The 24,966-nt window shown below is 42.4% G+C and overlaps 1 protein-coding gene across 1 annotated transcript in view; it reads left to right on the top strand.

Annotated features, from left to right (window-relative positions):
- PKHD1L1 (PKHD1 like 1) overlaps window positions 1-24,966 on the top strand; it is a 466,042-nt gene that overhangs the window by 262,665 nt on the left and 178,411 nt on the right. The window contains exons 48-51 of the mRNA XM_078686145.1: window positions 2,094-2,253; window positions 11,317-11,485; window positions 18,104-18,183; window positions 19,919-20,058. Of these exons, the coding sequence (XP_078542271.1) occupies window positions 2,094-2,253; window positions 11,317-11,485; window positions 18,104-18,183; window positions 19,919-20,058 (549 nt within the window). The remainder of the gene's footprint in view (window positions 1-2,093; window positions 2,254-11,316; window positions 11,486-18,103; window positions 18,184-19,918; window positions 20,059-24,966) is intronic.

Here is a 24,966-nt window from a genome sequence, read left to right as displayed (position 1 = left end):
AAACCATGGCGGAGAGGAAACAAAGGGGGGCAACATGGCCCCCTTGTGCCTCAGGGCCATGGGGTGTATTAAGGGGGGGGAACTTTTGTGCCCCCTATGTGCATGCACCCCAGTACCTGCACTGCATGGACTTCACCAGCTCATGCCTTGCAAGTACTGTCCTTGACATTACCATTGCAGTGCGTATTTCATAGTACCGCTATGGGACCGCCAGGAATCCTCTGCCAGTAACAAAAAGAGACATAATCTGGTGGGCAGTGTGCACACAGGTATGGCTGTATGGGAGCGGGCCACCGGACTGGCGGTTCCGCAGAGCCAAACTCATTCCCAAACCTAATAAATGATCTGAATGGTTAAACATATGAGGCAGATGATAGAATGATCAACAGTAAAAATGTCATAGACTGAAAGAACACCTTGGTCAGAATCATGGTATGCTTTGCAATTGAAGCAATGCAGGGCATTTGACATCAAACTAATATATATGATGTCTCATCTCCAGTAAATATCCACCAAAGAATCAAGTTTTAATTTATCAGCGTTCTTCACATACCCTCTCCTATCCAAATAAAGTATACAGGCATTAGTATTTCCCCTATTCTACTTAAATGCTCAGATTGCTTGCGCCACCCATCATTTATATGGTATTGTATTGTCAGTGTTGTTTTGCAAGTGCATTATCCCATGTTGTACATATATGATCCAAATTGATACAATCCTATAAAGGTACTGTTCTTGTTACATGATGTTAAGCAAGGTTGGTGACTCGTCTCTCTTAAATGAAATGCATAGCACTTACATTGAACTCAGATAAATGTCTTTTATCAGCTACTCCTGTTTACAAAATCAAACTCCTTTCAAATTGCAACTTGCATACTCTGGGGTGCTAGAGCTCAGAACTACTCTTTTTATTTTATATTAGTAAAGATATTACATGCTGCATCTCTGTTCCTATTTTCTTTTAAAGTGAGTGCTTCTTGCCTACCTACCTTGTCAACCTAGATACTATGTTACTCTCAAAGAATTGTGTTGTTTTTTACTCTGCGGTAATGTATGTCCTATTAATAAAAGGTCATTTACTGCAAGTATCTACAGGTAAATAAAATAGTTGTGTGTAACACTCAATCTGGTCTATACAAGAAAAGGTGATATTCATACTACTGAGGGCAATTGAGACATGCTTCCAGTATTAGAACACCACCCATTCAAGAAGGGCACAAACTCACCAGATGACAAACTTCACTCCTCACATTGTCTGTTAGAATACCACCAAATTAGCACTGGTGGGGAAATTACTACTGTAAATGTGTTGCCATGGGTTCCCATTTCAAGAAAAGTGCCATCTAGAAATGACAGCAATTACCATCAAAAATAGAACTGGTCTAACCTGTTCCTAAATAATTTCGAAACCAACTTGATCAGCCACTGTCTGAAACATAGGCCAGATATGGTATGCGATTCTTATCATGTTAATGGATCTTTTTTAACACACACTTTCTTGGATTACACTTTCAATTTACACATATATTGTTAAGCACTTTAATACTATTGTAACACAGGTGGTCAACAATACCACGGCCATCTGATCTGAATAGTAGAACATGGTGTGTGCAGCCAGTGTTTAGTTTACCACTGATATTAATAACCATCAGCAGAATATGCGTTCAGTCTCAATATCATGCCACCATCAGCATGCTGCTAGCAGTGCTACAGAAACCTCTTTCCTGCAAAGAAGAAATTCTGATTGGGTGAATGTTTTATTAATGGTGCTGATGATAGTTAAAATGATGGGACCAATATAGTCTTTAATGTGTTCTTTGCCTATTAGCTAACTGTGCTATTAGTAACATTGCAAAGTCCTTGTTCAACTTATGCCTAACGGGCCGTTTTCTGGCAAACTATCTCCTATGTATTCTGACCCACGTGTTTACTGACATTAAGGATATGTACCCTTCATCCATATTATTGATTATTGTGAATTATCAATCAATTTTCTGTGGTAATACATTTGATAATGACAATTTGTATAGCATTAAAAAGTTGCTAACAGTCATTTCCAGTCCATAAAGTATTTTCTTGGGTCTGTCCTGCAGCCTGAAGACTATGTCATTATATCTCACAACCTCACCCAGAAGCCAGACATGTTTAACATCATTGACCAGAGGAACAGATCTGAACTTCCGCTCACTTACAGTTCAAACATCAACGGAGACTGGTACTTTGACAATGGCACGACTACATTGAGCTATTTAGGTACCTTGTGAAATGATTCCTAATGTTAGAAAAAGCCAATGTAAATGATCAATGTTCTGTTTAAAAGCAGTTACCTTGTTAGACCACTATTTGTGTGATCCTTAATTAGGAATTTTAATGTGAAAACACCTTTCATCATACAGTCTGCCTTCTTCACAAAAGTCCGTCCCTTTTTATTTACATGTGAGACTGCTTTAGTTTCCATTTGACTGTGTGCACTATACCAAAATGTTTTCGGAGTTCAATATAGATCTTGCATGTTTGAGAAGAAAGGAAACATTTAATATGAACATGCAGCCAATATCCTGCCCAGACAGAGATGAACTTACACTTTTGTGTAAGTTTACTACTTTTCGGTATTCAAAAAGGCAAACTTAGACCAATGGTCTAACTTTACAACTTTTTGGTATTCACAATGGTAAACTTAGACAAAAAGTCTAACTTTACTATTTTTTGGTATTCACAAAGGTAAGTTACTACTAGCAAAGTTAGACTTTTGGTCTTAGTTTACCTTTGTGAACCCCGAAAAATATAATGTTAGATGTTTGGTCATAGTTTACCTTCGTGAACACTAAAAAATAGTAATGTTAGATTTTTGTTCTAAGTTTACCTTTGTGAATATCAGCAAATAAAAAAGTTAGACTTTTGGTCTGTTTACTTTTGTGAAAGTAGTAAACTTACAAAAAAGTGTAAGTTTACCTTGACGAATCAGGCCCATTGTCTTTTGACAGTGAATTAGATTCCAAGTGTAAGGCACAGTATAAATGTGGAGGCTATCCACATAGGTGAATTTACACAAGAGTTAATCTACACATTTAAATTTACTGTTTTCATACTTTCAGATATTCACAATTTATAAGTTTACTGCAAATTATAGACTTCCATGTTTCCACTCTCTGAATTAATTTACAAATGTTGAGTTACTCCAGGTAACTTTTAAATCTCTGCCATCAAGGCTGAGAGCTCCCTATAGCAGAGTAAAGAGAAAGTATAACGTTTCTTGAACGTTAAAAAAATATATAGATATTAATGTAAATTAACTTTCATGTTTATTTTAATTGTAGAACAAAATTAAAGTGCTACAGCACTATTAACTTACATTTGAATTAAATGTTTAAGTCACTTAAAAATATTAAATTAAAATTATGTTTTAAAGATTTACAATAAAGGCCCACCTAAAGTTAAATGATGTTTAAATGTATTTATAATGCATTAATATATATTAAGCATTGCAAAAGAAATCCTTCCCCAAAAGAAAAAGGCGGAGGCCTGCACGGGAACGGATATGGAAGCCTTTATTGCAACAATTCCATCAAGGCGAATGCATTTCGGCGTTTGAGCCTTCGTCAGCGCCATGGAGTAATGATGAGCCAGGAAGCAGTCCACACTCAAAATGTCTTGCCGCTCTAGGGATTGGTAGCGGCTGTTCCTCCCCCATATGGGGCTCCGCCTGGTGTAGTTAGTACTGTAGGTACTCTAACTACGGGACCCAGAATGCAGCAGTCCGAATCCGGGTCCCAAGGCAGTGATGACCAAAGGAAAGTTGCCGTATTCAGCACAGTGTGCAATGAAAGTTCCGTGTGCCCTTAATTAGTTGCGTGTCAAAGCCTCCTTCCGTTCCCACCGCATCAGCCACATTGCCAAGTGTAATTTTCACGGGGGTTTGCCGCAATGCAACTTAACCCAATGCGAGGCATAATATCCTCGTCACCGTGTCTCTTTCACCCGGGTTCTGTGGCGGGTCTGACTGTGTCACTACCGTGACGGAGAGAAATTGCCGAAGCGTTGCCAGCTGCAGATCAGGCCTCTTGTGATGCGGGGACCTCCTTACACGTTACTGGCAAACGTGTGTAGAAATGCAAAAGAAATCCTTCCCCAAAAGAAAAAGGCGGAGGCCTGCACGGGAACGGATATGGAAGCCTTTATTGCAACAATTCCATCAAGGCGAATGCATTTCGGCGTTTGAGCCTTCGTCAGCACCATGGAGTAATGATGAGCCAGGAAGCAGTCCACACTCAAAATGTCTTGCCGCTCTAGGGATTGGTAGCGGCTGTTCCTCCCCCATATGTGGCTCCGCCTGGTGTAGTTAGTACTGTAGGTACTCTAACTACGGGACCCAGAATGCAGCAGTCCGAATCCGGGTCCCAAGGCGGTGATGACCAAAGGAAAGTTGCCGTATTCAGCACAGTGTGCAATGAAAGTTCCGTGTGCCCTTAATTAGTTGCGTGTCAATGCCTCCTTCCGTTCCCACCGCATCAGCCACATTGCCAAGTGTAATTTTCACGGGGGTTTGCCGCAATGCAACTTAACCCAAAGTGAGGCATAATATCCTCGTCACCGTGTCTCTTTCACCCGGGTTCTGTGGCGGGTCTGACTGTGTCACTACCGTGACGGAGAGAAATTGCCGAAGCGTTGCCAGCTGCAGATCAGGCCTCTTGTGATGCGGGGACCTCCTTACACGTATTAAGCATTATGCATAAAAACATTTACATTAATTATTGTATCCACAATTAAAGTTACATTTATTTATAAACTAAAAAAACTATTAAAATGTTGTAATAAAATAAAAGATTTTTTTTTAATTAAACATTTATTAATATCTTTAACATTATATCCTATGGGGTGTTGTTTTAAGTCGCTGCCACCATTGTTTTTTCTTTGGGAGGATATTACAGTGCCAATGGTTGTCCATGTGTGATGCTAGACTTTCCCCAGGTCTGAGCTGAATACATTTACAACTGTAATTTTCGAAGTGCAGTATGTGAATAGGAATTTGCTTTGTCTTTTGTGGGTGGGTCCATGTCCTTCCATTACTCCCCCTTGCACTCTTTAATCCCCTCGAGACTCTGTCCCAAAAGCCCTCATATTTGATAGTAAACTCAATTTTTCACCCACTCCCCCATCCCTTTACATTTAACACTAAAATATAGGCATACATATATGGAGATCAGAACCCATATCTCCACACAGAAAATATATGAGAGGCAGACGCGATGACTTATGTCGTAGGAGAGTGAATCACAGTTTTTAGTATGTGAGTAATACTACTAAACATATTAGAAAATATAGTATATAAAGAGGTCCCTGTGAGTTTGCTCATCGAAACCCAATGTAAGAATTTGCAGAGCTGCAGCTACTCCCCAATGTTGGAGGAGCATTGCCCCACTGGCTCAGAGCCAGCATCAGAAAAATAAAACAATATGTTACTTTTGTTTTATTGTCAGCTGCTGGATTTGAGCCAGCGTGTGCAGGGAGCAGTAGGTCAGGCCACGGGAGGGGCAAGGAGGAGTGGTAAATGTGCACTTTTAAGTGCACGTGTCAGTTTGGCCGGCCGTCTTAGGCCATCAAACTGACATGTGCACTTAGGTTTCTCCAACCCGGCTGTTTTGCACAGAAGAATTAGCGCAGACTCCCTGTCCCTGAGCGAGCGTGTATCATGCCTGCTAAGGTCAACTCCCATGCTGCTCGTATGCTTGAGAGCAGGACAGGAATTGGATGGGGAGTCTGAAGCTGCCCCAGGGACTGCTCCGACCAGGAACAGAGGAGCACGAGGTGTCCGGCAGCTCCAGGTAAGTCTTTCTTTTTTTACTATTAACCCCCCACTGCTTTCTCCTCCCCACCGTTCCTGCTGTACCCCACACCCCCGATGCTACTGATGCAGTACAAAAGCAAATAATGAGACTGTATTCTGCTGCCCCTTGCAGGCTTTTGACTCTTTGTTTGCTGCTACTCTCAATAGGGTGGAGTTAGCCAAGGCCTTTTGATTTTATTAAAATATGTATAAAATACTACCTATTGGGGCTTTCAGCCACCTCTCTTCAGCCATTTGTCTGTTGTTGTGTCATTCACATTTCGCATCTGCCGACTACAGCATAGAGCATGGGACAGTGGGTTGGCCTACTTAAGCTGCTGGTTAACTTCACTTTGAGTAACTGCATTTTGCTGTCTCACACGGAGCACATATGCACACAAGCTAGTTCCCTTAAGTGCCAGCGTTTTTGTTTTCGCTTTATAATGATTTTAGTGGTTTGTGTTTAGAGTCTGATGGCAGGTAATAGGAGGACACTTCTGACGCACATTCGACCTTTATCCGATCCAGTCTCTTGCCAAAGCTGGTATAAATTCCTTTTGGAATGTTTTGCTGTTATGGCTGCTGCTATTTCACAGCATACTAGGTTGTGCCCATTTGAAGCTGTTCTGTATTAAGTTCTCCTCTATTTACTTTTTTCTTTCTCTCCTCCTTTCTTTTTTCCTTCTTTTTTCCTTTCCTTCTCCTCTTCCCTAACTTTTTCTTGTTTCTCTTTCTTCCTATCCTTCCTTCCTTCCTTGTTTGTTTGTTTGTTTCTTTCTTTCTTTCTTTCTTTCTCCTTTTTTCATTATTGCCTTCTTTTGTCCCTTTTTCCTTCTCTCTTTCCGTCTTTCCTTCTTTCTCTTTTCTTCTTTCTTTTTCCTTCCCTCATCTCTTTCTTTAACTCTCTCTTTTCTTCCTTCTCTTTCAATGTCTTTTTCCTTCTTTCTTTATATCCTCCTATCTTTCCTTCATTCTTTCTCTTGCTTTCTGTCATCCATTATTGATGTCCTTTTTTCCATTCTCTCTTCCCTTCCTTCCTTCTCTTCCTTTCTATCCTTCGTTTTTCATTCTCTATTTCTTTTCTTCTCTCTTTTCTTCTCTCTTTTCTTCTCTTTCATTCCTTCTCTTTCTTTCTCTTTCCCTCCTTCTTTCTTCCCTTCCATCCTTCTTACTTTCCTTCTTCATTTCTTCCTTTCACTATCAAAGGCAGGAGGCTGGTACCCAATCCCAGACTGATTAACTTTTTTGAGCCTGTGTCTGTCAAAATATTTTGACTTTACTAAAATGGTATGTACATGAACGCAATACTTATAGGGGTTTCAGGCAGACTTTATCCTTCAGTCTGTTGTCATTTAAAATGTTCTTCCACCCACTGCAGTATGCATTAAGGGGCAATGTATCAGCCCACTTCAGTCAAAAGCTGACTTCACTATGAGTAGCCGCATGCCACTCTTTCACCAAGAACACATCCACACACACAGCAGTTCCCGTAGGTGCAAGGGAGTCCTCTGGTAAAGTGTGTTTTTTTAGATATTTTTTTTTCCCGCAGCAAATGATTTATTTAGATTGAGGGCCGGGAATATTCCTAGACAATAAGGTTGTGCAATACCATGAAAAAACAAAACAATAATTACCTGAAGATACACCATTGCAAGCTCTACACCCTCGACCCCAGACACCACAACAAACCCTGCCACCATACTAACCCATGCTCCACAGTAGTACCTTTCACCTACACACACTAGCACTTCACCTGTCATTGCACACACACCAGCCCACCGACCAGCCTCACCCTGAACACACATCAGACACTACCTGAACAAAAACACCAACTGGCATGTGAACTTCTCAAAACATGCTTCATCTGAAAGCATTCCACTGAATTATGGGGCCTTATCGCAATCCTTGCACCCAACATTGTCTTCCTGAGCAGCCTCAACCCCACATCTCACCCAGACATTGCCACAGCGAACCCTGATAGATATAAAATCACTCACCAGGATTGCACCAATGAGAGGAGGATAAATAGCCATCAACCACAAAATGACCATACAGTGTACCACCACCACCTACAACACCACCACCCATGGATCATCTCAACTTCAAGCTCCACACGGACCACAAAACAAACATCAGAGGCTCCCTTGAATACTGACTCTCATGCCCACACTCCAGCTTCTGCAACATAATCACAGACTTCATTGCTCCCCCTAGCCTTAGACTCTAAGGTCAACATATTCCTCGGCAACCTAAATGTCCACTTTGACGTCCCCAATGACAAAAGCGCTGCCTCAAATTGACCCAGATCGTCCACTACCTTACACTCACCGCAGAACACATGCTGGACCCAATATCCACCTCCAGCAACCACATCAAATACAGCCATGTAACATTACTCACAAGGACCAATCACTCAATCATTCACTTCAGCATCTCCAGCCCCCGCACCGTCACCCCTAAGTGGACCAACACCCCTCATTTGAGGTGAAACAAAATCTCAGAGACCAGCTGGACGAATGCCCTCAACACCTCCAACGCTGCTACCACCACCAGCCTCAAACAGGGAGTGAAAAACTTCAACACCTGGATCACCAATTGCACAGACAGGAATGTCTCCATCAAGAGCAATATCCAGTGAAAATTTCCCATAAAGGCCAGCTGGTACATCAAAGAACTCTGAACCACAAAATGAGACAGGAAACAGTTGGAGAGGCAGCAACACCACCCAGGGAACTTTTCAAAATTGTTAAGGAATTCTTCCACCCCGCTACCAGCGAAAACAATGTCACACCCTCACAGAAGCTGTGCGACAACCTCGCCCACTTCTTCCACGAAACGATCTCTACCATCTTAAACACATATCTATGGACTTCCTCAACAGATATGCCACCACTCTAACCGACACGAAGCTCGCACTGATCACCTAAAACATGCTCTCCACCCAGTACACCCCCATCACCATGAAATCCAACCACCCAGGAGCTCTCACAGACCCATGCCCACACCACATCTTCAACCTCAGAAACCAAAGGATTGGCCAGGAACTCACCACCCTACTCATCACCTCTAACACCTCAGCAATATTTCCTGATGCCTGGAAACACGCTGAAGACAGACCACTACTCGAAAACCCTTTGCCGACCCCAGTGAACTCAAAAACTACCAGCCAATCTCACTGCTCCAGTTTCCAGAGAAGGTACTGGAAAATATCATGATCAATCAACTCATGACATACCTGGAGAAGAACCAACTACTCAATGCCTCCCAATCTGGCTTCCTCAGCAATCACAGCACCGAAACCACCCTGATCCTAGACACTGACAACATCCTAAACCTCCTCATCGAGGACAAACAGCCGCTTTGATCCTCCTCGACTTCTCGGTAGCTGTGACACCAATCCAAAGACTCCACCACATCAGCATCTAAGGGAAAGCACTTAGAGGGATCACCTCTTTCCTCACAAGAAGAACCCAGAGGATCCATCTCTCACCTTTCACCTCTGAACCCGAGGAGATCACCTGATGTTTCCTCCAGAACTCATCCCGCGGTCCCATGCCCATCAATGCATATATGACCCCGCTGGCCAACATCGTCAGATTCCACACTCTCAACATAATTTCCTATGCAGACGACACCCAAATCATCCTGTAACTCACCGACTATGCCACTACCACCATAACCAACTTCCACAGATGCATAATAAACATCGCAGACTTGATGAAGAACAACCTATAGCTGAACACAGACAAGACGGAAGTACTGATTTTTGGCAATAGCAGCAACACATGGAATGATCATCACCCCTAAAAAAATTCTGTGCCCCTTTCACAGCAACATATTTGACTCTCACAAGTAAAGTACTTGGGTGTTATTGCCTGTAGACGATAATTACCCGCTCCTGCAATTACGGGTCCGAGTCCATGGTAAGGGCGCCTAAAGAGTGAAGTGGCTATTAGCAGTAATTATTGTTCCACAATTATAGTTAATGGACCAGATGTGCAAAACTTTTTTGAGGTTGCAAACAGGCCTATTTGCAGAATAGGCCTGTTTGTGAACCTAAAAAATCATTTTGGGATTTGGAAAGCCCAAATTGTGATTTAGTTAAATATTGCTGAATCCCAATTTGGAATTGCAAATACATGCAGATTCAGTATTTGGAAGGCGCGTGTTTAGGGCATCGCTTCCAAAATTGGAATCTGAATGGGATGTTTTAATGTTTTGTGACTAAATTCTGGTTGTAAATATTAATATTTTACAAACCCCTTGAAGGAGGTGGTAACCCGTTCATAAATAGGAAGGGGTTTCCTACAAGACCTCTTGCCCTTTGAGAATGTTAAAATAAATATTTTTAAAGAGCAGCCAGAAGCCTGCTCTTGAATCATATAGCTTAACCATTTCATTTTCTTTCTTGAAACAATGTGCTGTATTTAAAAACAAAAGATTGCTTTATTCAAAATCAATCACAGACATGGTGGTATCCTAGCAAGCCACTATCCCTGTGATGGCTGTAATTTTAAGGGGTTGCAAACTGCGACCCGTCTCATTAATTAATATTCATGAGGTAGGTCGCTGTTTAAGGCCTGTAAGTTCCCTTACATCAGGAATTGCGATTTCCTAATTGCTATTTGCTAAGAATCACAATTAGGAAATCACAATCGCAATTCCTACAGTTTGGGAATCTGACCCCCAGTCCATAGTTCTGGAGTTCTTCACATACACATGCACAAGTGCACATGTTCAGAACCAAGTTCTTTGACAGCCTACACTAAATCATGCTTATATTATGGAGGATCTTCAGGTATGAAGACCCCTGCCCCATCCCATCTAGCCCCCAATACCAGGAAGTTCTTTTAAGCACCAAATGTAAATCAACACTCCTAAAAGCACTCACTAACCTGTTCTATGTCACTGCTCTACAACCTCCCATACCGGCTGCCAAATAAAAAAAATATTAATACTGCTACCACCATAGAAATGTATGCCTTCTAGATAATGCACACACCCATGCCCTGCATAAATGCACGTTTGTGACACGGGCCGGGTCCCATCTTTATTAATATTAGTGAGGCCTGCTCCCAACTCTTTTGTTCTGTGGCTTATCAATTCTCAGTCCCAGGGCAAGGGAATAACCTTCATGCTTGGTTGTACAGTACAGGAAGATGACGAGTTGGAATTTGTGATCCCTTGACTATGCATTTCTCACTTTTCTAGAGTGGGGAGGGAGAATTGTGTAATGTGTATATTTTGAATCACAAATGCACATTTGCCACAACTCACATTGATGGCTCTTTCCCATTTATTTACCCACTATGTAAGGCCTTCACTAATTGGAGATCCTATAGCTGTTTTTATAAACTGTGCTAATATGTTAAAATATCATTTTTATTTAATGTGCCTATGTTTTTGTCATTTGTCTAATACATTCTTTCATTATCATGCAATGTTGCTTTGATAGAGTGATTGTGCTAATGTGTTCAATGTTGCAATTCCAGTGTCTGGCAAAATCCGACGCTCGCGCCGAGCTGATCCCGGAATGGTGGATCCAACCATGTCCAATGTCAATGTTAACCTGAGAGTGTATCAGTGCTTTTTCAAGGACTGCCTCGTCCCACCACCGCCGACCAGTGTACCAGTTTCCGAAGATCGTCCTAACGCTTATGAGTATGTACTCTAGCTATTTTCACATTAATGTAATAATGTAAAAATGGAGCATTACTGTTGGTTTCTTTCACACATGAAACGCATAGAGAAGTTTAAATTATCACTGGTGCATGTGGGGCCAGATTCGGACAAATCTTTGAGGGAATAGAATCCTACAAGTAGACGGATGGCTTTACGCAACTGGCTCCTTTGGGCTCTGCACTCTCATAATGGCTCAAACCTCTTTCCAACCAAACAACAGAGTACCTTTTTTGTACTTACCCTACCAACTAGAGTGGGCAGACACAGTTATTGTAGCCCCTTTCATGACATTGTATAAATTGCAGCATTTGTGCCTGTGACCTCTGAATGACCGACCCTTGACAGGAAGGTACTCGCAGTCATGTACTTCTCCCACTTTCTAGGGACAGAGTGCAATTAAAATGAGATCAGATGCCATGGAGAAGAAGTAAGAAAGATTAAGAGGTATGCTTTAAGAGGTAGGCTAAAGACAAGAAGTACAGTACAACATTGAAAAGACAGGGGCTGGACTGCTGGACAGATGGAACAGAAGAAACACAAGAAGCATGTACAAGAAGAGCAGGCTAATTGCCTATGAGATACAATCAAGAAATCATAGTGAAAATAAACAGACATAGGGCCCACATTGCAAGAATAAAGATGTACAAGCGCCAAGGACTGGGCTTGCAACTAGAAAGGAATTCACAAAGGTGACCTTTCAATCGTTAATACTCCTGCAAAATATTACCTCACAGACATGTAATATTAGGCGTTCGTACATCTCGCACAAGGGGTTAGGATTGGGTGCTTTAAGGCCCTGTAAGAGAGTAAGATTGTGTCTATTAAAAAAAGCTCATCTCTGACGCTCGGAATGGGTTTGAGTATATTCTCTTACAGGGTTGTATGTCGTTACAATGCATTCCGTTGCAACGCATGCCTTTACCTCACACGCGTTACAAAGGAATGCTTTTTTACGCATAACCTTTCCCACGAATATTCCTTTACCACGCATAGATTATCAACGATTTTTGTTGTTCATTTATGCATGATAAGGGCATACTCTTTTTGAAAGGTTAATCCCCTCCCCTGTAGCCTTACGTGTCCCGCAACCCCCAAACCTTCGTCTATTTACCCCTGCCCTTAACCCTCAATGTTTTTTTTTTACATTTTTAATTCCCCTTGACTCTTCGCGTCGTCATCTATTCTCCTTCATCTTCATTGATGACGTCCTACGTCGTAAAGAGGAAGCGGACGTTTCTTTCCGTTTCCTCTCAAACTACACCTGTTGACGATTTTCTCCACCTTGCTTCGTCATTTCATTTTCTTTTTTTGGGGGGGAGTCCCTCCCAACCCGCCTTTTTATTCTCACTTTTTTTGTTTTTGAGGGGGGAGCCCCCGTTGCCCCCTTTTTTTTTCTTTAGCACACATGCCTTTACTATGCATCTTGTAGTAAAGGTATGCAGTGTAATGGCTTTCGTGGTAACCATACATGTGTTCTAATGCATGAGTAGTAAAGCCTTTCGTGGAAAAGGCTGCGTTGTATTGGCCCTTTCCCCTCTTACAGAGTGGGGAATGGTAGACCCCCAAACCTTTAGATCTTTAAAAAAATATTTTCACCATGCAGAAAAAAAACAAAAAGCATTGGCTTTCTACAATGCAGAATTGTACTGTGCATTCAATTTTGCATTCTGGAAATCCCAAAAAGCTATTACAGCAAGTTGAAAATCATAAAACTAAACCCTGTGGATGTAGACTTACCTTTTTGTGAATCACACCACAGATGTGGACTGTGGAGATAAGTGGTTAAGATGCATTCTGTTGGAATAGGTGCTACTGCTAGACACCTACCTTTATAACCAGGAGACCTCTTGTAACAAATATTTGTGGTTCTGGAAGGCCACGCACCTAAAACCCATGCATCCGGGCAGAGCAGCTTACCATCTTCAGTTCAAACACCACGTTAGACAGGATGCCCCACACACCGCTCAATCTCTGGGCTAACCTGTACTGCGTAATTACTGAAACCTCTGCTCTCATGCTAAATCATAATACCGCCTGCACATCAAATTCCAACATTAAGCCTGGACTTTTGATTGCAGAAATTTGTCCAGTTAGACAATGTTGGAAATGGCCCTTTTTGCAGGGTTATCCCCAAACTTTTTGCTTTTCCTCCTATTTTTCCCTGACCTGTTTGTGTTGGTTTTAGGACTCTGGGCACTTTACCACTGCTAATCAGTGCTAAAGTGCATATGTTCTCTGTGTAAAATGTGTTATGGATTGGTGTTTCCATGATTGGCTTATTTAATTTATTTGTCAGTCCGTAGTAAAGTGCACTGCGAGTGCCAGGGTCTATAAATCAAATGCTGTTGGTGGGCTGCAGCACTGGATTGTGTCACCCACGCAAACAGCCAATAAAGTGTAAACTCTGGCCTGCCATGGCAGAGCATGTGCCCAGCCTGGGGCTGCCATGTCGACTTGACAAGTGAACACACTTGCAAGTCCCTAAACCTTCCCTTTTCTACATGTGAGTCGACCCTAAGGTAGGCCCAAGGTACTCCCATGGGCAGGATGCATTGTATGTAAAAGGTAGGACATGCCCTGGTGTGTGTGGCATGTCCTGATAGTGAATTACAGCCTACTTCGTTTTTCACTATTGCAAGGCTACTTGTTCTCCATAGGCCAGAATGGGCAGTTTGAGTATTACATTCTATAATCCTAACTCACTCAGGAAACAGGTAGAAACTCGAGTTTAGTATGCCTGAACTCAGAATGATAAAATGCATCTTATAGTGAAGCTAGTTTTAACATTCTGGGTATAAAAATACCTCTTTAAGACAGTAGGTATTTTCTGACCTAACCATCCAGCCCTCCCCTGCTAGAGTGTGTATTGTCTGTCTGGTTGGTGAGTGACAGTGGCTGGGGGAGACTCCAGGAGACAGGGTGAGTCAAGAGTACTGAATAGGCACATCTACACATAGATGGGTGGGAGGAGTCGCAACTGGGTCTCGCCTTCCACAATGCTGGCTCCACCTCCTGTGGTGCGTCTGATTACCCTGGCCTACACTGACAAAGGAAGAAGGTGCACACTGGCAGAATGCACCCAAAACTGGTTTGAACTAGGTACAGGCCCCCCTGCCTTCGGAGGACAAAGGATTTGCTGGTATAAATACTGGGGCCCAGACCCCAGAGATTTAGATTACTTCTGAACTAAGGAGCCTGCCAGGAAGAAGGACCGGGAAAGCTGGAGGAGGAGTACTGCCCCTATGCTGCGTGTTCAGGGGTTGGCCTGCAGTGGTTGCTTCTGTCTTGAGCAGGGAAAGGACTGGACTGTGCTTTCATCATCCTGCTGTTAGAATTTTCTCCATGGGCTTGAAGTAGAGCTTGCCTCCTGTTGGAAGTCTCAGGGATAGAAAAGACTTCAGAGAATTCACTTGAATCAAGGAATCTGCCATGAGGAAGAGCTGGAAGAGCTGCTAGGAGGAGGAATGCCCCTTTGCTGTGTTGTTGCTTTGTTGGGTTGGCCTGCAGCTGCTGTTTCAGCCTTTGGCAGGGAAAGCACTGGACTGAACTTTCTCTACTTAGGCTGAGTATCTCCAAGGGCTTGAGGTAGAGCTTGCCCCCTGTTCACGAAATCTCAAGAACATCAAAGACTTCAAGCCCGACGCCGTCTACGACGCCGCTGTCGACCCCGTGTCCTGAAGGCACCGCAGAGAGCACCGCGGCAATCCGCACCGCGACCCTGGTCTCACTGACAACGCCAGGTGATGCCGCCACCGAGCCGCTGCTCACACCGCGACCTGTGGGTACCGCACTCCGCACCCCCTCACTTCACGACGACGCCTTGGTATCCTCGACGACGACGCTCCATGCCGGACTCACCGCCGCTGCTTGCACCATGGTTTGGGGGCACCGCTCGTAAAGTTCTACGATGCACCGCCCTCAATCCGCACCACAGCCATGGCCTACTGACGCCAGTGCCATCGACTTCAGTTGTCAGACGACTACAGCTCTTCAAGCGACAGCGACGCCACTGCTGCACCGTGACCTGCCAGCACCATGACGAGCACCGCCTTCATCTCACACCGCGACCCGGGTCTCACCGATGACGCCATCTGACGCTGCCACTGAACCGCTGCTCGCACCGTGACCAGAGGGCACCGCACGCCGCACCACTGCACTACACTCTGCACCGTAGCACCCGACGCCTGTTAACGGCAGTGCTCCTGATCCCATCAGAGAGGAGATCGACCTGCAACGGGCGTGACAACGAGAGGTCATTGACGACGTGCATCTCTGAAAGGTACTGTTGGCGGGCCTTCCCGACACCGCAGCTGACTCATGATGCCACAGTCCACCAGAACTGCTTGGAGTTGTTTGTTCACGACACCGTGATAGCCTGGACGGAGCTATCGACATCAAGGAACTGTGTTTTCAAGACATCTTGCAACGCAACTATTTTAAAAGTACTGTTCTGTGGATTCTCATCATATTTGGTCTTGTTTAAGTATATAAAAATATTGGATATTTTTCCAAACTCTTGTGGTGTCTGTATTGCTTCTAAGTAACACCTGACTTTTGTGTTAAGCTACCAGAGGGCTGAGCAGAGATTAATTTGTGGTTTGTTTGTGTTTCACCCTGACAAGAATTGTGGTTTCTGCTTGAATAGGGTTTTATTCCTCTCAACCATTACCCTAATTTCCTTCATCCCTAAACACATCAGTGTGTGTAGCATGATCAACATTGTCTTCAGAATTAAACATTAGCAAAATATATTGACTTACTTGCTTCCAAACACTTGTTCTAGGTGCCTGATGCCCTCTCCCCTGACAAATGCAAAAACAACAGTTGATGCCCTCTCCCTTGAAGCACACATTAAAAATCCCTAGCCTCCTCTTTTATGCATAACAAATGTACAGCATCCAACACAGGTCAATTATCCAGCCGTGGCCTGCGCAGGTAAGAGCGGTGGGGCCTGTTTCGACAGACGACGAGGGAAAATTAATTATTTCTGTTATTTTCCATCATGGTCGTCTCTCGAATACCCCCAACCGCCCCCCTCACCACCGCCCCCCCGCACTGCTCTTACCTGCCCGGGCTGCGGCTGCAATTATATCACTCTTTATGTATGTAAAGTAAAAGAAAGGTTAACGTAACCGCAAACTGCAGAACCAGGCCCTCGATAACCGTATTGGGCATATTCCAAAAGAGCTTCTTGATTGAAAACCACACCAGACTGTCCTTCATATTCACCCTAGTTGACTGTCCTAGGTGGATGGATAAGGGTGATAGCACAGCCTGGTTGTGATATTGAGATAGCTTTGTGAATTTAACACTAGGGAGCCAGGGTGCCTCTCAAAAGTCTAAACGGCTGTGAAGGCTTCTCTTAGAAGTAAATCCTGTCATTTTTACATTCAAACCACCAATAATCAGTACATAGGCGGGATTTTATAGTCACACAAATTCATGGCCCAAGGCATCTGGTTAAATAGCACTCTCACTCTTCCCCAGATTTGAACTTGTGTCTTTCCTTATCGTTCAGCACTGCTTACACTAACAGGCAGCATGTATAAATCCAAAGCATCGAATCATTCATTCAATATAGCTTTCATGCAGCTCTTTCTCATTTTGGAATAAGACACTCTTCATTTTCACTCCCTTTTGTCTTTTTGGCCATAATTATTTCCATAGCTAACACATAATGCCTGATTTACTTATTTACTTTAACAAACTTTTACAATATTAAGTATTTTTCTGCAATACACTGACATTTGAAGTTAAACAATTTCACACGAGATGTATGTACAAAATTACGAGCATATAGGGTAGTGCTTTCATCCATAGATTATCTTTAGATTTGATAGTAGTTTCATTCACTGACAAAAACACAGGACCAAAAACAGACAACCAGCTGGGAGCAGATATAGAGTGCTTAGTAGCACACTTGCTTTCGGTGTGAAAGGTGATGCTCTTCCAACACCTGGTCAGTAGCCGCAGCAACCAGAATGGTCAAATCACCTTGGGAGACCAATCGATATACTGCAGTGCTTTCACTAATCAAATCCCCTCCTCGATTAGTCTTGGTACATTTATTTGCTTAACAGCTTCTCACCTGTTTCCCAAATCTGAATTACGCTTTGTTCTTTTAGTATTAGTAATTTCATTAGTCGCATTCAGTGAAGATACATACGCGGCACCTTTTTTGAATGACACAGACACGTCCTCAACACACTTTTGATCACCCTGGCAGAATCCTTCCTCAGCATAGGATCCTGTCTTTTCTTGCTCAGAAGAAAAACAGCAAACAAGATGTTGGAAGTGATCATGTTCTGGACTCTGAAATACCATGTATACCGTGTTGTGTCACTGATTGCTGTATCAGTGCTGCACCATAGTTAAGCAACGATATGGGATTTATGGTAGAGCATTCTAAGAAAAAAGCTAGGCTGATATCTTCAAGTTGCACACTGGTTGCCCTTCCAGTAGCATGGGGGCGGCCCCCAATATCACTGAACTCTCATGAGGACTCATTTCAGGAACTCAGAAAGATGCAAGTTTGAAATAAAGAATTTGAATACAAGAAAAAAAAAATCAAATGTGCTTCTCTTTCTTTCTCTTCAGCCTATGGTCAAATCACTCTTTCTGGTTGGAAAACGGCATGCAAGTTCCAAGAAATGGATCAAATGTGGTGATTCCTACAGGTACTGTACATTAGTATGTCATACTGTTTTCATAAAATACACCTTATGTTAATGGGAATCTTGGATTGTTGATTCCTTGTTCAGTTTAGCCAAATAAACAATGGGTAGCTCTCTTATCTGAGCAATGATTGCAAATGTTAGAAATATATCTGAAGTGAGTATGAGCCAGCATATGTTTTAACTTAGAAGAAAATTTGATCACACAATTAAGGTAATTTTAGGTGGGATCATCAATTTAAAATGCATAGAAAAAAAGTTCTTCTAATTTCGAAATGATTATTCAACTACACAATAATATGACATAAATAGATTCATTGGTACCATATGGCAGCGAATGAATAATGGAGATTTCAATATTTTTCACCCAATAAATCAAGAAATACTTTGAAAACATGAAGGATTGATGTCGTGGGTCCTGAGATTTGTGTATTGACTATGTTGATGCCAGTAGGTGTAGCTATCTGTTCAGTTTGCAAGGTGAGACTTATCAGGTGGTACATATGTACATAGAACCAGTGCATCTAGTACTGGTGCAGTGGGATTGAGTCCCTAAGACAGAGAGGAGTGATGGGAATGTATTCCGTATCTATTTGCATCAGCCAATGCAGGACTTAAGACACCGATTGATGCTACATATATCAGAGTTGGAGGAATTTATATAGCAGAGGATGCTGAGAGGAATTAGAAAGTTCAATACCACCTGTGGAGATAGCTAACTGGCTAAATTGTATTGTAAGCCTCAGCTTGAAGTTGCTACTGTAGACTTGCCACACCTGCGTATGAAGTTCGAGGGACAGTTTGACCAACCCTGGCCATGCATCACACAAATTGTAGATAGATTCCTTTGAAAGTAACAATATACCCTAGCAATTTGTGAGTGAACAGAGGTAGTCTGAGTTGGGGGATAGGGAAATCAAAGATATTTTACTTGGTGTGGGAACGCATAGCTCACTTGGCTGCGCTTTTTCTGGCACAGCCATCTGACTAATCATCACATATGGGCAAGCATGGTGACTATCACCTAGCAACACCAGTCACACGGCCTCAGAGTACTGCCATCTGTGGGTGGGATCACCTCATTCACCCCATACCTGTTGGCCATTTTAGACTGGACTCTGAAGCCCCAACCACACATCTGCTCACAAGTTGAAAGGACATACACATTTTGCAGTACAGGGCAGTATGTGAGCGTACAAAGGTATTTGCTTAGGGCCCCTCATGTGCTTTGAATTTCTGGAGCTGACCACCCACTAGCAAACAAACCCATGTTTCAAAACCAAAACAAGATATAATGGTTTTATATTTAAAAAAATGTTTTTACACCCAATGACGAGCACCATTGCCCCAGTGCTCTGTGATTGTTCTTTGAGTGTTAACAGCCTGTGTATCCATTCCAGCCTGCGTCATGAGCAATGAGTGTTCTTGTGCAACCCCTGCATGCTTAGACCTGGATCCTGTGTAATCAATGCCCTACTGTGTCCGTCGTACACTGGGAACTGTACCATGCATGATTAATGTCTCTATGACTAGAAGTGATCAGAGCCCCATTGTGCCCCTTACACCATTCGACCTGTGCCCTGAGTGAACTGTGCAGTGCAAATTGCACCTTCATTGTCCAGTGACGTAGTATGGCTTTTGAACCATGAGAATTGGACAAAAAATCATCATTTAAACTATCAGTGTGACAGTAGATACATCCATCATATTCAATTGTATATTATAATTATCTTTGTAGGCAAATGGGTTGTAGCAGACATAGACCTGCCATCTCTTGAGAAACTCACAATCTACGGGGTTCTAGAGCTACAAAATCTCACTGCACCTTCTTCAGGATACAAGACAGTGGTTCTAACAGCTACCTACATCTCTATACAGGTAAGGAAAATATTTAAAAAACCCAGTCTAGGTATATTTTGGATGTGAAACCCATGTTGTGAAACAGACCTAACATCCCTACTAGATCAATAGTTACAGTAATATTTTATCAATTAAAGGTTATTGAACGTCAAGTCTGTGTAGGCTTGGGGTCACAGTATTGTTTCTTCCTCCATGGAGCGCTACATTGCCTGCTGATGTGGGTATTGCATTCTGTATAGCCACACACTGAAAAATAAACTAGAAACCTGGAAAGTGTTGTCTGGGAGGCGGAAGCTTGGGTTTATTGCCATCAACTGCTCCCACAGCCATCCTACCGATCACAACTGGATTGGAAGAGAGATTTAGAGTTCCCCAGAAAAGAGAAAGACCCAGAGTTACCTTCATTAATGAACATGGCTAAATATTTAACAATATGATTGAATTTCAAGTGGGTTAATGGAAGGGTACTGAGAACAGCAGAGAAATAGTATTGATGTAGCTGCACATATCACCAGTGAACTCTCGCAGAGTACATTGTGGGATGTTCCGCAGGATACCTGGAGATATTACTAACTGGTTTGTGAAAATGGTAAATAACAGAAATGTTACGTGTGAGTCTCATTAATTTAAATGTGGAGGTAAAGAGAGTGGGGCTTGGATGAAACATGCCTAAGTGAAAAGTACAAAACAGAAGAGCAAGCAGTTTTCAGCAGATGTATAGGTGGAGACCTATGCAGATCAAAAATCTGGAGTTGCATTAGAAAATTGTTTTACCAAGGAAGGACAGAGAAGGTATACATAAATAATCAGTCAGAGGAGGTGGTGACAAAACGAGTACAAAAGCTAGCAAACACCTGAGGCAGAGGCAGGCAAACAGTGGAACTCTTTTTATAATGATGTACTGGTAGACCTTATGATAGTTCTGAATGTGTGCTAGTACTATATGGAAGTGAGCAATGTCACTCATTTTTGGAACATGTAGTGTCTGCATGGGACATGCAGGAACATCCCCTGGTGAGGCACTCCAGAAGAGGATCAAATGAATGATTCCAAAGTTTCTGAGGAGATTTGTAAAGTTTTTTTTAATGTTCAAAAGGTAGTATGGTCGCAGTTTCTCACTGATATTACATCATATCAATGATGAAGGTTAGATGCATACATATCAATTTGTAGGATGCGAACTCCAATGCATTTCGGGCGTGAACGCCCTTTATCAAGGAGAGCTGAAAGAATAAACACGAGCCCGAATTAGGATAGGGAAAACGAGTGAACTGGAATGATGAAGAAAAATAAATAATAAGGAACGGTAAAAAACGAGTGTGCGCGGGTGACACAGTACAATAAATAAGTATGGATGGTTATATGCGGGTGAGATATATGTGATGAGGTGCTTGACTAGGGAAGGTGAGGGGTGAACGAGAGAGGAGGTGCCGGAGGTGAAATACATTTATTACCGCGTGGTGACTGGCAAGTGCAAGGATGCGTTAAGGAAGCGTGGTGCATAAGCGCTAAACAAACAGCTAAACAAACAAGTCTGACTTCAGAGGAGTCGCGAAGCGAAAGGTGAACGAAAAAGAAGGTGAAGGGGGTGTGAGACATTAACTGCTGCGTCGTGGCAGGCGAGTGCTAGAAACGCGTTAAAGAAGCGTGGTGCTCAAACGCTAAACAAGCGAAACTTACTGCAGCAGAGTCGCGAAAGGGCTCGCTGTTCCAATCCGTCGGTCTGTGGTTGTCAAAGAGAATACACTCGTGTGGTAAGACGCGTGGGTAACATAGACGGTGTGAGAAAGGAAGGTAAACATAAAGAGAGGCAGAACGTGATGAGTTCAGCAGAGACGTTATAAAAAGAGAACTATTTGGAAGGGGAAAAGAGTATGGAGGACATCTTGGAGAGGTGAAATGCCCAATGTGACAACCACAGACCGACGGATTGGAACAGCGAGCGCTTTCGCGACTCTGCTGCAGTAAGTTTCGCTTGTTTAGCGTTTGAGCACCACGCTTCTTTAACGCGTTTCTAGCACTCGCCTGCCACGACGCAGCAGTTAATGTCTCACACCCCCTTCACCTTCTTTTTCGTTCACCTTTCGCTTCGCGACTCCTCTGAAGTCAGACTTGTTTGTTTAGCTGTTTGTTTAGCGCTTATGCACCACGCTTCCTTAACGCATCCTTGCACTTGCCAGTCACCACGCGGTAATAAATGTCTTTCACCTCCGGCACCTCCTCTCTTGTTTACCCCTCACCTTCCCTAGTCAAGCACCTCATCACATATATCTCACCCGCATATAACCATCCATACTTATTTATTGTACTGTGTCACCCGCGCACACTCGTTTTTTACCGTTCCTTATTATTTATTTTTCTTCATCATTCCAGTTCACTCGTTTTCCCTATCCTAATTCGGGCTCGTGTTTATTCTTTCAGCTCTCCTTGATAAAGGGCGTTCACGCCCGAAATTCATTGGAGTTCGCATCCTACAAATTGATATGTATGCATCTACCCTTCATCATTGATATGATGTAATATCAGTGAGAAACTGCGACCATACTACCTTTTGAACATTAAAAAAAACTTTACAAATCTCCTCAGAAACTTTGGAATCATTCATTTGATCCTCTTCTGGAGTGCCTCACCAGGGGATGTTCCTGCATGTCCCATGCAGACACTACATGTTCGCATTTGTCAAGCGTTGACGGTAACGCTACCCTTGAGTGCACCCACACTCTTTACCCACATATACAAGTGATTACGCTAGCAGTGCACCACCTAGTCCTTCTTCTTGTCAACTCATTTTTGGAAACCACACTATGTTTCTGCAGTGAGTTCACTTACAATTGCAAATGCAAATCAGATGTTCTCATGTGATAAAGGTTAAGGGCGTTTAATGCCTACCTCGGTTAATATACCATTTGATTCAGTACTACTAGGGGCTCTTATCCCTAATTGACGACAATAATATGTTTGAAGTACTGCTTATGCCACCATGTTGTTATTTGCTACATGGTCCATCTGATCACTCAATGTACTGACAGCAATGTATTGAACTTGGAGGGAACAATGGCTGTATTGGTCTTGACCTGATTCAAACTTGTGACCTGCCGGTACTCTCACATGCGAGCAGCAAATGATTATCTCTCCAAGACAACTTCCCATGGGTCTTCATTCCTGGTGGAGGGAGGATTTATCCAAGGATTTGTATCTGGGGTGGGGGTTGTTCCTTTTTACTCTTTTGAGAGCCTTTCCCATACAACCTCATTATTAGTCTTCCTGTAACTCTTTGGTGAAATGAGGCATTACCAAGGTAATTAGGTACAGAACTTCTTGGTACTGATCACTCATACCCCTGGTATTGCTAGCCCTGGGGCTAAGCGCAGACTGAAGTGATTGTAATGAGTCCCTAAGTCTTTAAACCACACCTTGCAATCAATGCGGCTCACTTTCAAAGAACTAGGACAAAGAAAGCGGAATCAGCACCCATCAATTTGAATTATTGATAAAAGTTCAAATAGCATCAAGTGTCCATGATGACTTGAAGAAATTTGCAAGATCCAAATGTTGTCTTTATATACAAAAAAAGTGTTTTCTTGATTGGTAAATGGTCATTAAAAATCCAATATTAACAAATTTCATCAACCCATGTAGCCAACGAATTGGTTTGATTTGTTTCGCGAACATACGCTGAGTTTATTGCCGTTGGCCACTTTTCGATGATGTATATTCAGCCAACGTCATTCTAAGATGATGTATATTTAGTCATCTTCATGCTAAGACCAATAGTGTGTCATTAGAACTTCATTTGATCTTATAAAATTCATTTTGAACAAAATTGGATTCTGAAAAGAACACAATTTAGAGCCCTGAAGAAGTCTCCTATGAGACGAAATGCGTTGGCTACATGGGTTAATGAAATTTGTTAATATTGGATTTTAAATGACCATTGACCAATAAAGAAAACGCTTTTTTGAATACAAAGACAACGCTTGGATCTTGCAAAGTTCTTCAAATCATCATGGACACTTGATGCTATGTGAACTTTTATCAATAATTCAAATTGATGGGTACTGATTCCGCTTTCTTTGTCCTTTTTTGGGGGGTTCTTCCCCAATAGGAAGTGTAGGGGGGTGCACTTCCTGGTCTCTTAGCACCATCACAAATACCAGTTAGCCATGTGTAGTGACAGGTGCAGACCATTGCCTCAACCCTCTTTTTGTGCTTTTTCATTCTCTGTCAAAGAACTATTGAATGTGGGCCAACCACTCCATTTCCATTTCAAAAACTTTATTTCGATTTCATGCAGAAACCATAAAAGTATACATAGTCGATATTAAAAGACAATAGAATTAATCAACTATAAAATCACAATACATGTTTGCATAATTTTTCTTAAGACCAAATTCCATCAATATCTATTTCTAATCACCAAAGCTGATCTAATAAAGTTTAAAACGGCATTACAAATATGTGCAGTTGACAAAGATAACAAGCAATCGTACGCTTCTTTATAATAACGTGTTTCAAATGATTTTAATAGTGGTTTAAGGAAAGTGTTTCTTGGCACTTTGTACAAAGTGCAAAAAAGCAAAAGGTGGAGAGTATTTTGTGAAACCCTATTGTTACAAGGGCAGTAGGGTAACTTCTCCCACCATCCCCCCTGCTTTGGGAAAGCGAACAAAAAGTGTAAGGTGCCAAGGCGAAATCTTGTAAGATAAAAACGCCATTGCGTGTTCATAATATATGACAAATAAAACTGGCGAACTGGTTTTCCCCGTACACTTAATACATGGTCATTTGTCTTAGAAGAACCTAAACTAAGGCTGTAAGCATTTTTAATAATCTCCTTGGCATCCCTACCGAGCAGTTCGGGATTTGTAAACATCTTACCTAAACCTATATTATAAAAAGTCTCTTTAACATATCGTAGCCACGGGA

The sequence above is a fragment of the Lissotriton helveticus genome, chromosome 4_1, assembly GCF_964261635.1.
Source record: "Lissotriton helveticus chromosome 4_1, aLisHel1.1, whole genome shotgun sequence".
NCBI lineage: Eukaryota > Metazoa > Chordata > Amphibia > Caudata > Salamandridae > Lissotriton > Lissotriton helveticus.
The sequence above is the reverse complement of the archived record's forward strand: the minus strand, read 5'-3'. Positions and strand labels throughout refer to the sequence as shown.